The 15590-nt window shown below is 33.9% G+C and overlaps 1 protein-coding gene across 27 annotated transcripts in view; it reads right to left on the bottom strand.

Annotated features, from left to right (window-relative positions):
- The window catches only part of LOC138713728 (longitudinals lacking protein, isoforms H/M/V-like), a 614547-nt gene that overhangs the window by 331414 nt on the left and 267543 nt on the right, over positions 1–15590 (bottom strand). Inside the window, exon 5 of one of the 27 annotated variants that reach the window (XM_069846079.1) lies at positions 7068–7393. The exons of the other annotated variants lie outside the window; for them this stretch is intronic. Within the exon in view, the coding sequence (XP_069702180.1) occupies positions 7083–7393 (311 nt within the window). The 3' untranslated portion in view covers positions 7068–7082. Of the gene's footprint in view, positions 1–7067; positions 7394–15590 lie in introns of those variants that run through there. 27 annotated transcript variants of the gene reach the window in all.

The following is a 15590-nucleotide window of genomic DNA, read 5'->3' as shown; positions in this document are numbered from 1 at the left end:
CGAAGAATAGCATCTTTTCTTGGTTTTCATGTAGAGGAGAATCAGTTTGCACTAATTAATACTTAATCTGAAATACCAATCTGCCAGGCCAGTGTGGTATTTTGTTTCTTGAATATTTGCAAACTGCTTAATATTATGTCTTATTTTTTGAGCTACCTTCTTTAGATGTGCTGTTGTGCGGTTGTAATCTAAATCTGTTCAGTGCATTGTTGTCGCTGTTTCTTATTAAAATATATAATTATTGTCTGCTATTACTTGCCAGTCTCACAGACCCATATATCATATTACACGTAGTAGTACGTTAATTTCAGTATTGTTGTAAGTATGTTTTGTGTTTAATTTCTTTTCGGTAATTAGTTTTTATTATGTCCCACAGTTATTTCAAAACATATCCCACCATGTCAATTATGCCCATTGATCCAAATTTTCGGAAAATAATGCAGCAATAGCTAGAAGATGAAGATGAAGTTGGTGATGAAAATGATGTAGGTGAATGTCCACATTACGATGATTTTGCCTCAAACCCTGATCAGATGATGAGTTGTTACAAAGACACATACAAATCCCTAATGAAGTCATCTACTAATATTTCTCCAACAAAATGTATATCTTGGAGAATGGTTAAATGGGATTCTAAATATCATGGTTCAAGAATTAAAACAGAAAATCAATATCCCGAATTTAAAAGAAAACTTACAAATTAAACCAAACTCTTTAACTCTAATAAATATAGAGTATGATCTAAATTTAACAGAAGAAATACTGAAATCAGAAGTAAACAATGAAATAATGAAACAATTGACTTTAGAGACAATTAATATTAGGTACCCTACACAAAACTGGCTTCATTTATACACTGACGGATCCTTGATCTCCAGAGAACAAGGTGCCGGTGCAGGTGTTACGTCTCTTCTCATTTTATAGATCTCTTGGATATGGAACAACAAGTTTTGATGGAGAAATCATTGCAATAAGTAAAAGTATCAGGAATCTTCTCTGCCACATCAATAAACTTAAGAATGCAGTTATATTGTCAGACTCCAAAGCAGCTATTCTATCAATAGTCTCTAAACAAACACCTTCATCTCAAACAGTAGAAATAACTAAAATGCCTCGCAATTAATATCACTCAATAAAATAATTGTATTCCAATGGATACCATCCCATTGTGGAATCCTGGGAAACGAGAATGTGGATGCTTTAGCAAAGAAGGGCAGCACTGCTACTTACAGACCTGTTACTAAATCTACCTATTACTCTGTGAAAAGATTTATTAAATCTACATACTTAGACTTCAACAAACAAAATTTGATAATACAATTTCAAGGGAAAAAATGGAACTCTCTGCATCATAATCCACAGTTAATTCCCGATTTACCACGAAAATCGTTTGTAGCTGCATTTAGATTGGCAACAGGTCATGATTGTTTGGCCAAACACCTGCATAGAAATGGAATATATCAGTCTCCTAACTGCCCATTGTGCAACTCAAACCAAGAAATGGATTCGGAACACCTCAAAATCTGTGCTTCAGTGGCTGACCATGATAATATCTTTGAAAAATATTGGAGTGCAAGAGGTCAAATGACTTTACTGTCGAACGCCTGGCATTAGAAAACAACAACATATCTTGGAGAAGAAAAGTTTGTAGTAGTCAGTAGTCAGTAGTGCAGCTGCTTCTGTAGATATCTGTAATCTGGTTCTGGTTAATTGATAAAAATAAATAATCTTGAATTAAATATGTATAAATTACAATAATGAAATATGCCCAGACTCCTAGACCGATCTATCTGTAAGTGTGATTTTAATGTACCTTTTGGGTTAAGAATTAAATCTAATAACATTGTATAAGTAATATAAAAACGAGAGTTTTCTCTGAAGAAATGTCATGAGCAAGGATATGAGGGAGCCAGCAAGATGAGAGGTGTTTACAATGGTGTAGCTACAAAACAGAATAAAAATATTCAGCCAGAAGCATACATTCTCCAGAAAATGTGGAAAGAGTGAGAACAATATTACAGCAGAGTTTACTGTTTGCCATGTGCTAGCCTTAGGCAATTTGGATAGAAATGTTTGGCACATCTTATACCACAATTTACATTTTCACCCATTGAAACTGCAAATGGTATAGGAATTACTCCCCAGTGACTTAAATGCACAGGTCGAGTTTTGTGAAAACCTCTTGGAAATGTTAAACACATATGGACACTTTCTGAATATATTAATCATGACAGGTATGTTAATGAAACTTCAGATACTGGTCAGAAGGAAATTCATGCCTTTTCCATGAAAAACCTCTGCATAGCTACAATTTAAAGTGTTTTTTTTTTTCTAAATTCTAAATCACCTAATTGTTTCTGCCGAACCATGTATTTAGTTTTCATTGATACTGTCACAATAGCATCACGAACTGTTTCTGTATAAAAATTAACCAAAGCCATTCACATAGATAAATTATTATAAAATCTTTCACCTCTTATAAGAATAATTCACATTTCTAAGTTTCTTCTAAATATGTTTTAAGTGGCCTCTTGAGGTCTTGACATGAGTCTATTGTCTGTTGTATATGGAGAATTTTATTATAGTAAAGAACTCTGCATGATTTATACGGTTTTTATTAACTGGAATACAACTGGAGCTACTTATCTGATCAGGTACCTGAATTAAAATGTTTTTCGAAGTCCTACAAAACAGTATAAAAAGATAATAAGAGCAAGTTGAAAACAAGCGAAAAAATGTTATTCTCTTCAAGAGATACTTAATTAACAACTATTGAAGTTGTCATTAAATACTTTCTACATTTTCACTTTCATGATGAATTTAAGCTGATTCGTAATGCTGTAAATATTTCACAACATAAATATAAAAACATTTCAAAATGACTCCTAAAAAGTCTAATACACATAAGCTTAAACTATACCAGGAAAATTAATATATGATTGCACACAACTTACAATTGTTAATACAGTAAATTATAAGAAATACGTATTAAATTTAATGCAAATATGCTTCAAACAAATGCATTTTAAATTTAAAAGAAATGAAATTAATTTTTCTTTGATGTATTCAGCAATTATTTGTAAATCATAACATAAGAATGTACAAATTAGAGAGTAGAATTAATATTTTCTTAAGAAACAAATCTAAATTCACACTGTTTCACAGAATACATACATACTGATGTGAAAGAAAATAATTTATTGTCAACTGACTCAGCTGAAGAATATTAGAATTTTACGAAAATAATCTATCTTATAGACTGATCCAGCTAAATAACATTTGAATTTTATGTTATGAAAGGCTTAAGAAAATATTATCTTTGTTATCTATTGTTATATGATGTCGCAATACAAGAAATATCAAATTTGGTATATTATTATATTAAGTAATAAATTCAGTCAATGATTGGAAACAAACTGAATTGTATTATTTTAATGTTATACACATTTTAACGAACATTAATACAGGAACTAAAAAGTGACACACTGTTAATCTATGAATCTACACATGCATAGCCTTAACGTGCTGCAAAAGGTTTCCTTTCTGTTTTGATCTTTTCGGGCAGTAAGGACATTGGAACTGGGGTTCCTTGCCACATTCTTGTCTTTGGTGTTTGAGTAAACTTTTCCGCCATTTGTACGTCTTTCCACAATCACAGAAGTGTGGGTGTGCTACTTCTTTATGTTGTGGTGCATTTCGAAGTTGTTGTGTTATCTTCGTAAACATTTCTTTGAAATCAGGTGTATTTCCTCTCCATGTACTATTACTATCTGTAAAACAAAGTGTGTATTTATTAATAAATTAAAGAGATCCGTCTAAGAAAAAAAAACTTTTATTAAAAATATTGCACATTAATATTATCATACAGGTTTGTTGTTTAGTCTACTGTCCGAAGACAGGTCTGGCTCCCACAAGTGACACCAACAAGGCATCACTCATGAGGCAACTAGGCCAGGAGATACTGATGTAGGGTGACCAGTTGAATATATCAGTGACTATAGTCCTGTCGCTCTAATTTCCGGCAGCCAATCACATTGCAGGTTGGCTACATTTAAACGTGTGCGTCTTGTGATTTGCTGATGAAGACGTCATGCATTTCCTAAGGCTGGATAAATACTTAATATAATCGCCCGCCATTTTGGCTCTTTCGTTGGCGTTTGCAGAAAGCACATGAGGACGTTATTTGCCACTCAATTATTTGCTGAATTACAGTGCGTTTGATTTATTATAATAGGAGCTACGACATGATAATGTTTAACGTGTGGAAAATAGATCCCTCGTCTGGTAGCTAAGCAACGAAAGAACAAAAATGGCGAACGATACTACATACCTAGACTTTATAGAGCCTTGACTTCCTAAGACGTAAGCAAAGAGGAGGAGTCACGCCGGGAATAACAGCGTCGCGAATATAGCAACATATTACACAAATCAGACTTCAGATGTATACAAACAATTCTTCTTCTTCTGACACAATCATCAAGTGAGATGTACTGCCTGATAATATACAGTAGAGCTCAAAAGTCTTTTGACAAAACGTGTTCGATCTCTAAAAGATGGCAGCACATACACAAACTATTCAAGTATACTGTACAAGAGTGAGTGACAGTGTTCACTACAACATAGCAGAGTTAACAAGTCTAGCTAAATGTCTTATACATGGGGATTAATATAGCAGTGACTGTTCGAAAGTCTCTTTTGACATAAACTATTTCGTCTTTCTTTCTCAATTGTGAATTCACATGTGTTGCAGACTAATTGTGAATCATTAACGAAGTATTAAGGCACCATCTCAATGTAAAGAGTACTCTATACAGTTCAGGGAGGCAGTAATACATGCTTTGCAAGAGAGGAAATCTCAGATAGAGATTGTTCGTAATTTTCAACAATTTAGACAACTGGTATCTGTCTAGAACAAACTTTACTAATTCCGTGGTTATGTGCACAACAAATCACGACAAGTTCGACCTAAAAAAACAACGAAGAAAATAGATAGGATAATTGAAGGGTTCAGAACCATAGTGGGCCAAGTGCCATTTATTAAAAAAATGGAAAAAGCAAGGGTTAAAGTTAAGTGAATACCATAGTTTAATGACATATCATTTAATTTGAATGTGTATGCTTCATATTACTTGCTATATGTTTCCATTGAATTATGGTGATAACTTCATTTTAACCTTTGTTTTCTATGGTTTTAATAAATGGCGCTTGGTCCACTATGGTTCTGAACTCTTCAATTGGGGAAGTTTCTCCACTAAGGCTGTACGTCCTTTAGTGCACATAGAGAGTATTATGAATGGTCCTGACTACAAGGAGATTCTGGACAAGCATATGCTACCATATGCTAGAAAAAATATGCCCCAAAAATGGTGTTTGCAATATGATAATGATCCAAAACATCATTCTCAATGTGTAATAGACTAAGTTTGAAAGAAAAAGATAAACGTTCTGTCATGGCCAAGTCAAAGTCCGAACTTGAACCTGATAGAACATATGCAGTTCTGCTTCTTCTGCAATAAACGGTAGACTTCTCAATTTATTGCGACTCCTTTATGATTGGTTCTAATTTCCTTTCATATATAGTAGGTACCAGGAATTTCGATAGAAGAAAACAGAAGTTATCAAGAGACCAAAAAGGAATGTGGAACTAACAGGGACGAGGGAAGGAGAGCTAAGAAATAAAATAGTGTAATACAATTGTATTGGATTTGAGGGAGGTGGGATATGATGATAGACTGGATTAATCTTGCATAGGATAGGGACTGATGGCGAGCTTATGTGAGGGTGACAATGAACCTTTAGGTTCCTTAAAAGCCATTTGTAAGTAAGTAATACAATTGTATCCATTTTTCCGATGCTAAAGGTAAGAAAACTTTAATTCACAATTAACAATTACAGTAATTATAATGTATAAATTTACTCAGAAATTTCAGAAGAAAAACAAAATGAAGATTGATACCATATATTTCGCAATTTATTTGACTACTATTATTCTGCTACGAGGTGTGATCATTAAATTCCGAGACTTGTCCCATAAATGGAAATAAAATTACCTGATTTAAATTTGGCTTCCATCCCCTTCAGAGTAGTCCCCTTGGGCAGCTATACACTGATCCCAACGTGTCTGCCATTTTTGAAATGCCTCCTGGAAGTCACTTTCTTGAAGCCTGTCAAGCACCTTCTGCGATTCGCATTGGATCTCCTCCACTGTGCCAATCTAGGCTACCCTCAATTCAGTGTCATATATTGTATTTATATTTTTTTAGAAATGATCTGTATAGCACTAAATGCGCTCATCGATCAATAAATTGTTAAAAAAAAAAACGTGCCAAAATGGTGACCCTTTAGCTTCAATTTCATCTTCAGAAACAAAAAATTTGCAGGGGGCCAAATCTGGTGAATACAGGGTAAGGAACGACGACCATCTTGTTACGGGTGCTCTGTGTGCTGCACATCCATTTGTTCTTTGTCCAGAGTTGTGGTCGTTCATGTTCAAAATGTACGTGAGGATCATTATGCACAATTTGTCGAATTTTTTCAACATTTTCGGCAGTGTTGCACGTGTATGGTCGACCTGGCTTCTCTCGTCCTCCAGCGATGTACTGCCACTCCTGAAATGCGAATGCCACTCAAAACACCTCGCCTGACTCACTGCTTCATTCCCGTAGGCTTGCTTCAACATTTCATAGGTTTCGGTTGCTGATTTCCCAAAGAATTTGATGTTGGCTCTCTGCTCCAGTTTCGAGTCCATTGTGATTTCGCAAATGCGCGGATGCACATGTTAACAAAATCTTGTGTAACACAGATCTCAATGGAGATAGCGCTTTAAACTTCGTGTCGCGTCTCTTCAAGGTTGTCTAGTGTCACTGTTGCGTGAGTGTGTCAATCACGTGATCCCTCCGCCCACACGAGAAAAAGTCTCGGAATTTAATGATCGCACCTCGTACATAAAGTGGTAATTGCATCTCATCATAAATACAAATACAACGGGGGGAGGGGGGAAACTTTGAAAAAAATATGTTAATGAACTTGGTATATTTCTCTCAGTCAAATCCCAATGATTTTGTAATTTATGTTCCAATGAGTTATGATTGAATAACAGATGAGTGTATGGTTTTCACGTGCATAATCAAATTTCCCTTTTGTTTTGTCTTCTTAGGACAATATGGACATTGAAACTGGGGTTCCTTGCCACATTCTTGTCTCCTATGTCGTAACATATTTGACCTCCATCTGTACAATTTTCCACAAATAGGACAGCTGTAAGCCTTGGGTTCGGAATCTGACTGTGGTATCACCTGACCAGACTGAGCTTCTGGTGTTTTTTCCTTGATGATTTGTTCAAAAGTAGGAAACTGTATTGAATCTGTATATCCATCCCAAACACCGTACAAGTCTGGAATGAAGAAGAAAAAAGTTATTGTGCTTTTAATCAGTTTGCAATACCTCAACTATGATTTCAGTGAAAAAAAATTCAATGTTGATGGAATTTTTACTTTGACGAAAATAACGTTCTTGGCTGGATAATTTATTTGTTGATTCAGTACCCAAATTCATTACATTAGTTTAAGATATAAATGCGGTTATTCAACAAAAAATCGACTAACACAAATTAATATTGGATAATAAAAGTCTGTCTACAAAGCATCAGCCAGTCAGAGAAGACATTACTGTACAGGCTATTCAATTAGCCTGTGTATTATGTGACCAACACATTCACAATGCCTAATTGAGTATATAAATGAAAATATTCAAATAAGAGTGCTTTCAGGAATGATTAAACGATGAAGCCCAAATAAAATTGTGATACCGATGTTTCACATACCTACGGGGAATCTGCTGAAAGTAATCTACAATCAGAAAAGCCTTCAAAAAACAGAACACCTGAAAATGTTGAATGTATGTAGGTTATAGATAACGAAAATTGGTGGCTAACAGTGAAAAAAATATACGATCTTGGCATGAAACATCACATATGTCTGTCAACCTCCATACAGCCCAGATTTGGCTCCCTGCGACTTCTGGCTTTTCCCAAAACTAAAATCACAGTTGAAAAGGAGAAGATTACAGAGCATGGATGAGGTTAAGGAGAACATGATGATGTAGCTGAAGGCAATCCTGAAAGAGGACTTTTTAGACTATTCTGAAAAGTGGAAGGAATATTGGGATAATTGTGTGAGGTCCTAAATGGCGTATGTTACAGGGGACAAAGGTGCCAATGTCCTTGACAGGCTTTTCTTAATATTAAATGGCTTGATACTTTGCAAACAGACCTCGTGTATCATTTTTCATAATCTCCATTTACAGACGCAAGTACTTTCAGTTCTATTAGTCCTACATCACATCTAATATTAATTTGGTACTTGCATTAAAACACACATCAAAAACTAAAATTAACAGGCATAATAAAAAATTACTATTTTTCGAATTAGAATAAACTGTTTATTTTGAATACTCAATACAGAAAAAAGTAACAAACATATTCTGAAGTAAACAAATTATATGATGATATTTATGTAGAACAGACAATAATTTGGAAACAAATGGTACGCTACATCAAATTGAAGGCATGCGGGTCATCAAAACAATAAAAATTATATACCTCAAGTAAGCCAACAAATGTTAGATACCATGTAGCAGGTTTATCATTACATTCAAATGTGTATGATCTGGAACAAAAAGTCAATGAATTCTGCATGAATACCCAATGTTTATTTTCTTTAAACATATAAAGAAATAATTTATTACAATTGTAAAAGTGTTCATACAACTGTAATAAATTATTTGTTTATATGTTTAATATCTCATTTATGAACACTGTTGAATTTGACCTTACTTGTGTAAATTTAATTTATTTTCTTTGTTTTACAGGATTACAATACATACTTGTAATGTAATCAAATTGAAAATACTGAAAGCACAGGAAACGACATTTATGATAAATATGTAGAAAACATTTCTCTCAATTAAAATAAAGAATAGTATCAGGCAGTATTTATGATATAAACATAACAAGTAGGCTACATATATACAGGGCAGAAGTGAAATAACCTTGCAGATTGAAAGGGATGATAGGGTACACGTAAATGAAAACTTATATTATGTTTTGTGAATAAATGTACGGTTAATTAGAAAGTTAAGTTTGAAGTTTCAGCAGTCGACAACATTGTCGCTAACACACTCTACTCGTGATACAGATGTAAGAGGTCAACGAACTCAGTGTGTCTTGGTAGGTGAGCTGCTCTCTGCTCACATTGTGCAATGGCGTAAATTTAGAGGTTTTTAAAATTAAATTTACACGAAAATCATGCACACTATTGAAATACGCTAGATGGATAATTATTCTTTATTAGCTTTCCTATTGATATAGACAAAAATCACGATCCTACTCGCAATAGTTACTACATAAGAGATTGTTAAACATTTGAGAAAAAACATTTTTTTTTTCTGAAAAGACTATGAACTTTCCACCAATATGATATTATAGTTTTTTTGTTACATACATGAGCTATCGCTCTAGAAATCTACAAGGCTATTTCACTTGCACCCTGTATATATTGGCTAGTAGTCACAATAGTATATTATTTCGGTAACTACTCTTTCGTTTCAGAAATTACATTATCGGAATGTTCTATTAATTTCTATCAAAGTTACACATATCAGACCATATCCAACTTCTTGAAAGAACTACAAGCCAGGAGTATAAATAAGACAATTCGTTAAAATATCGAAAATAAATAAAGACTACTGAATTTGAATTAAAGGTTACCAACAATAATGACAGAGTTAAAAAATATTACTAAATGTTGAAATAAAAAAAATGTATCACAAAGAGTGCACATACTCTCATTAGGTATATGTTTTATGTGTTTTTGCAAAAATTCAGTTCTTTATTATATTCTGAATGGTATTACTGGTTATCGTGCGTTACTGGACATTATTGGTTACTATATATTTTTTTATAGGACATCATACTTTGGACTAACAGGAAGTGTGCTGACTTGGGTAGCCATGAGAAAAGATATTTTCTCATCACTAGTGTATGAGACTGGTGCTCACTCAGCATCATGACGAATTTGGGGGAGGGGGTATAGCGAGTAGTAAAACTGGTTTTATAAGTTATCTATAATGGCTGGGGGATAGTCATGCTGAACACACACTACGCCATATTGAATGGACGATCATTCACTTCTGCTGAGGTATGTGGATATGACAGCAGTCAGCTGGTAGATCTTGGCACTCTACTGGCTATCATGCCATGGATTACAGATTCAAAAGACACATATAATAAGACCTTGCTTCAGTGGTTTACTTACGTGTCAAATTTTTATTATTAGCAACAATAATATTAGCAGAGATCAAGGGGCCATTATTTTTTACATGCTATCTGAACTTGGATAAAATCCCCAACGAAAAGTAGAAACTATCTTATACAATATCAAAAAGAAAATAGTTTGTTAATTTGTAGATTGCATTTTGTGCTTTTTATTTCAAATAACTAGTCATTAATTTGTTATTACAAATATATTTCAATGCATAATTTCCGGTTCATTATCTTGTAAATATTTAATATACACAAAATACGTCCAATAGTTTAGGGCAGACAGAAAATATGACCAAAATCACGTTTTGTTATTAGGGATGCAGATGTATTTCGCAGAAAATTTGAAAATACATTTTTTCAGCATCACAGTGCTTAATATTTGTACTTTGTAGAACTGGGAGTGGGAGGGTGTGGAAACATAGAAATAAGTTTCTGTTAATATGAGATTTCAGAGTTCCTGCAAATGAGTATTAAATTAATAGTACAGAGTGTTAGTTGAAAGGCTGAAAGGAAAAAAACCTTTGGGGAGGCCAAGACATAGATGGGAGGATAATATTAAAATGGATTTGAGGGAGGTTGGATATGATGGTAGAGACTGGATTAATCTTGCTCAGGATAGGGACCGATGGTGGGTATATGTGAGGGCAGCAATGAACCTCCGGGTTCCTTAAAAGCAGTAGTAAGTAAGTATTTCTTGACCATTTATTTGCTTAATAATTCTGACATTAGCACTATATGACTTTTAGCAATGGCTAAATATACAGGGTGGGAGTGAAATAACCTTGCAGATTGAAAGGGATGATAGAATTAATAGAAAACCTATTTTACTTTTTGTGATTAAATGCACAGTTAATTAGAAAATTGAGTTTGAAGTTTCAGCATTCTGGCAACATCGCCGCTAACACACACTACTCATGATACAGATGTAAGAGGTCAACGAACTTGGTTTGTCTTGGTAGGTGAGCTGCTCTCTACCTCGAAGTTGCCACTTGCTTGTATCATTCAGTGATTTGAAATTAGAGGTTAAACCATCCATGCTATTGAAATACGCCAGACGGACAAATTATTCTTTATTAAATTTCCTATCGATATGGACAAAAATCACGATCCTAATCTGCAAGGCAATTTCACTTCCACTCTGTATAGATATATAAATATTTCCTGAGCACTATCTTATTTTTAATATTATAGAAATTGTTGCTTGTAACTCCTGCATCTTGGTCATAATACATACCTAAGTGCCAACAAAAAGGCGTTAATTTAATATTGATAAAAATAATATTTGCACACATTAAAAAATAAAGAAGAAGTTATTCTCATAAATTAACAATGATAACAGGCTCAATACTGACTATAAAACTGAAAATGAGAGCATCATGTTTAAGACAGTATGTCCATTACAATAGCTTCTAATAAATAATGATAATCATTTATATAGGTGCCCTATTGTTCATTATTAACTGCAATCTGCAGAATGCATTCTGGAAATGTGTTTCTTTAAATTCGAATTATGGATCATGCGTTTTGGACAATAAGGACATTGTAGTTGAGGTTCCTTGCCACATTCTAATTTTAAATGCCTCTTCAATGTTCGATAATAACTATACGTTTTCAAGCACTTTGGACATTCAAATTGTCCAACATCTGCATAACGACGTACTGAAGTCTGATTATAATTAACACTTGGCTGTTGAAATAGCGCACTCTGATGAAGAGGCCAATATTGTGAAGATGTTGATGCTGGAAAGAAATGAATTCAAGATATTAGCATAGTTTTGAAAATTAATTTGTAGCAATCCATTATGTTTACAGTTTCTAATATTGTTAAAAACAGAAGTGGATTAGAATTATTAAGACTATCATTACCTCCTTTTATATAGTAATTGCATGCGAATAATAGGCCTACTATGTTATACACTTTAGACGAATCTTTGAAATTCCACATGAAATAATGACTTAACATGACCTGTATTCGAGAATATTTTTTTTACCCTAGAATGTTATTGTCATTGATTGTTATGATATGTAAAAATAATGTAATAGGTAAAAAGAGTGTTTTTGGGCTATACATTCACTACTGAATGTAATTCTTAATTCTTTCTTTGTAGTTTTATTTGTTTAGGTCTCTTTCTTCTTCATAACTTTTATTTTCATGAAAATAAACTTACATGAAATATAAAATCATATAGACCTAGTTATAAGAAAGTATTTATGAATATAATTTTTATTTCGTTTCTTTAGTTTCATTTGTTTTATGTTTATAATTTCTGCTTACATAAAAATAAATTTACATGAAACAAAAGACTATATAAATATTACTACAAGAAAATATTTCAGAATACAATTTCATTCTTTCTTTTCTTTGGTAGCGGAATACATGTTTTGTTTCCCATTTCTTGTTCTGTTGCTTCTTTTTCTTCCATTTTGAATCTTGCGTACACTACTTTTAACACTTGATTTAATTAATTGGTTAACTAGCGGACTTACTCTTGTTAATTATGTAAGATTTGTGCGGCTTACAGTTGTTTCAGTGCTTCACGCGCCACCCTCAGAGCCTACTAGATCTTGGCGTCATCTCGAACTTCTCTGCCTGTTATGTGGGTGTGTTTGATTGTTGAAAGGTGTTGAAGTGTGGAGTCAAATAGCGTGTGTGTACTGAAATTGATCTGTGTGTTTTAGTGTGTTTATATATTTCGTATTGTTCTAGTGTGTTGAGTTTTTGGTTCTTGGGTTGTATGTGTAGGATTTCCATGTCCGCATTTATGTTATTGCATGTATGGTTAGCATTGGTTATGTGATCGGCATATGTAGATGTATTGTATCAGGCAGATCATTCCAAACACGCTACAAAGAACACATTAAAGCAATAACCAGAGGACACAATATACACACACAAAAAAATCTGATATCAGAAGGATAGGATAAAGTTCAGTAAGGAGTGATGAACACATGAGAATAGCAGAATCAGTATAGTTAGCGGTTAGTCATAAAACAGGTATGTGCAATTCTGAAAACGTATTGAATTTATTAATATAACATAGTACTGAAGTTTTAATCCAGCAAAGCATTTGTGAATGCAAGGAGCGGCAGTAGTGGTGGAGAGGACCTGCTGCTGGTCAGCCAACAGAAACACTGCAAACATTTGCTGAGACTCACTGTACACCAATATAAAAACTAAACCCAATCTGGAAACAAGAATTCCTAATAATGTACGTTATATTTCTCGAAATTCCAGAGCCGCAAAGTAATGTTTGCAAGAATAATTTTATTATCTTGTGTTTTCTGTTTTCCATAGGAGTCACACAACTCGTGATTATCCATGTCATAACAATGCAGTTTGTGGATTTTCGATGCATGACCATGTTATTTCAATTTGAACTCTAAGGCAAGGTGCACAAAGAATCAGTTACGGCTCTTCAAAATGCAACATTCTGCTTTATAGTGTCTCACAATGCCTCGCAACAACTAATCTACTGATTTTGTGTTTTAAAAACTACTCTAGCATAGAAAATGTTGTCAGTGAATGAGGACGATGTGTTTTTGGGATGCACTGTCACTCCTTTTTGGAGGAAGAAGAAGAGCAGAATAAATACAGATTTTAGATAGACGTGATCTAAATTGGCTCATGTAAGAACTGAGAAGTGACGAGAAATGTTTAAAAAATTTCACTAGAATGAGTATCACTACTGTTTTTTTTTTTTTTGGTAGGTTATTTTAAGACGCTTTATCAACATCCCAGGTTATTTAGCATCTGAATGAGATGAAGGTGATAATGCTGATGAAATAAGTCCAGGGTCCAGCACCGAAAGTTACCCAGCATTTGCTCATATTGGGTTGAGGAAAAACCCCGGAAAAAACCTCAACCAGGTAACTTGCCCCAACCGGGAATCAAATCTGGGCCACCTGGCTTCGTGGCCAGATGCGCTAACCGTTACTCCACAGGGGTGGACCGCTACTGCTGATTAAAAACTACATTAAATCAATAATGAGTGATAATACAGAGCAGAGAAGTAGACCTACTACAAATTATTATTAGTTATTATTCATCTTGTGTTCTCATTTCATTTGCAATTTCCTCCGACATTTTAGAAATCACATTATTGTCGTGATATTGTTTCAAAATGGGATTACACAGAACAGGTCTTTCCTGTACTAAAACAACTGATTTATCCGCATCGAGCTCCATTCTGAATAATATGCACTACACAGCAATAGTATTTGTAGATAGTGGAAGCTTGCAATCATGGATATGGCTATTCACGCATGCGCAATATGCTTCAGCCATCAAAGCATCTTCTAACGACCAAGTTTGAGCAGTCATCCAATGTTGTCTCCTGTGTTACCTCATGTCTGCTTGAGACTGTCTTGTCGTATCCGATTTTATGTGAATCACATCATAAGAAATCGATGGAAGTCAAGTATTATCAGACAAAATGTTGTGTTGTGTTGCGTTGCGCTACATCGCATCTGATTCTGTGCGCACCCTGCCTTAAAAAAATGGTAACAGTCAACAGTTGCTTGGTTGTGGTTGAAATGTTAAGATGTTCGGTTTTATGGCACGGCAATTGAAATGAGGGTGTTTTTTCTTAGTATGTGTTTGACTTTTGTAATGGCTCCTAAACCTAAGCTGAAGTGCAAGTTCTGTGATAAATTACAAAATTAACTTCCATATATAAAGAGGTATAAGGACATCGACAATAAAATAGATATGTGTTTAAAGTGTAATTCAGTGTTTTCCATGGTTCATGGTGAAAGATATTTCAGATCATTTGAAATCTCAAAAACATAAATTAGTTCTTCAATCTGTTTTGACTTATGAGAAACTTATAAACTTTGTTGTACCTGTTAAACCTGACAGCAGTGTTATGAATTAGCAGTGAGTGAGTCATAGTTCCAGTTCGATGATTGTACATTGGAAATTGTTTGAGAACTGTTCACCAGAAAAAAAATTCTCATATACTCTTCAGAAATCAAAGGACATTGTTGTAAATTTCTAAGCACCATATGTCATGCAGAAAGTTGTCTGCGAGTTAGAAAAAATGCAGTTTGTTTCTTTAATAATTGACAGTATATCACAAGAGTACAAAAATAATTCCTGTACTTGTAAGTTATTTTGTGCCATTAATAGGTATAATAGTGAAAATGCTGCTCTTTATTAATATGAAACAGGGAACCTCAGATATTCTCACAGATGTAACTTTGGAACTTCTCAACAAAATATAAATTAACAGATCAAAACGTAGGTTATGGTGAAAATGCTGCTCTTCAA

This window comes from Periplaneta americana, chromosome 14, assembly GCF_040183065.1.
Source record: "Periplaneta americana isolate PAMFEO1 chromosome 14, P.americana_PAMFEO1_priV1, whole genome shotgun sequence".
NCBI classification, from domain to species: domain Eukaryota; kingdom Metazoa; phylum Arthropoda; class Insecta; order Blattodea; family Blattidae; genus Periplaneta; species Periplaneta americana.
The sequence above is the reverse complement of the archived record's forward strand: the minus strand, read 5'-3'. Positions and strand labels throughout refer to the sequence as shown.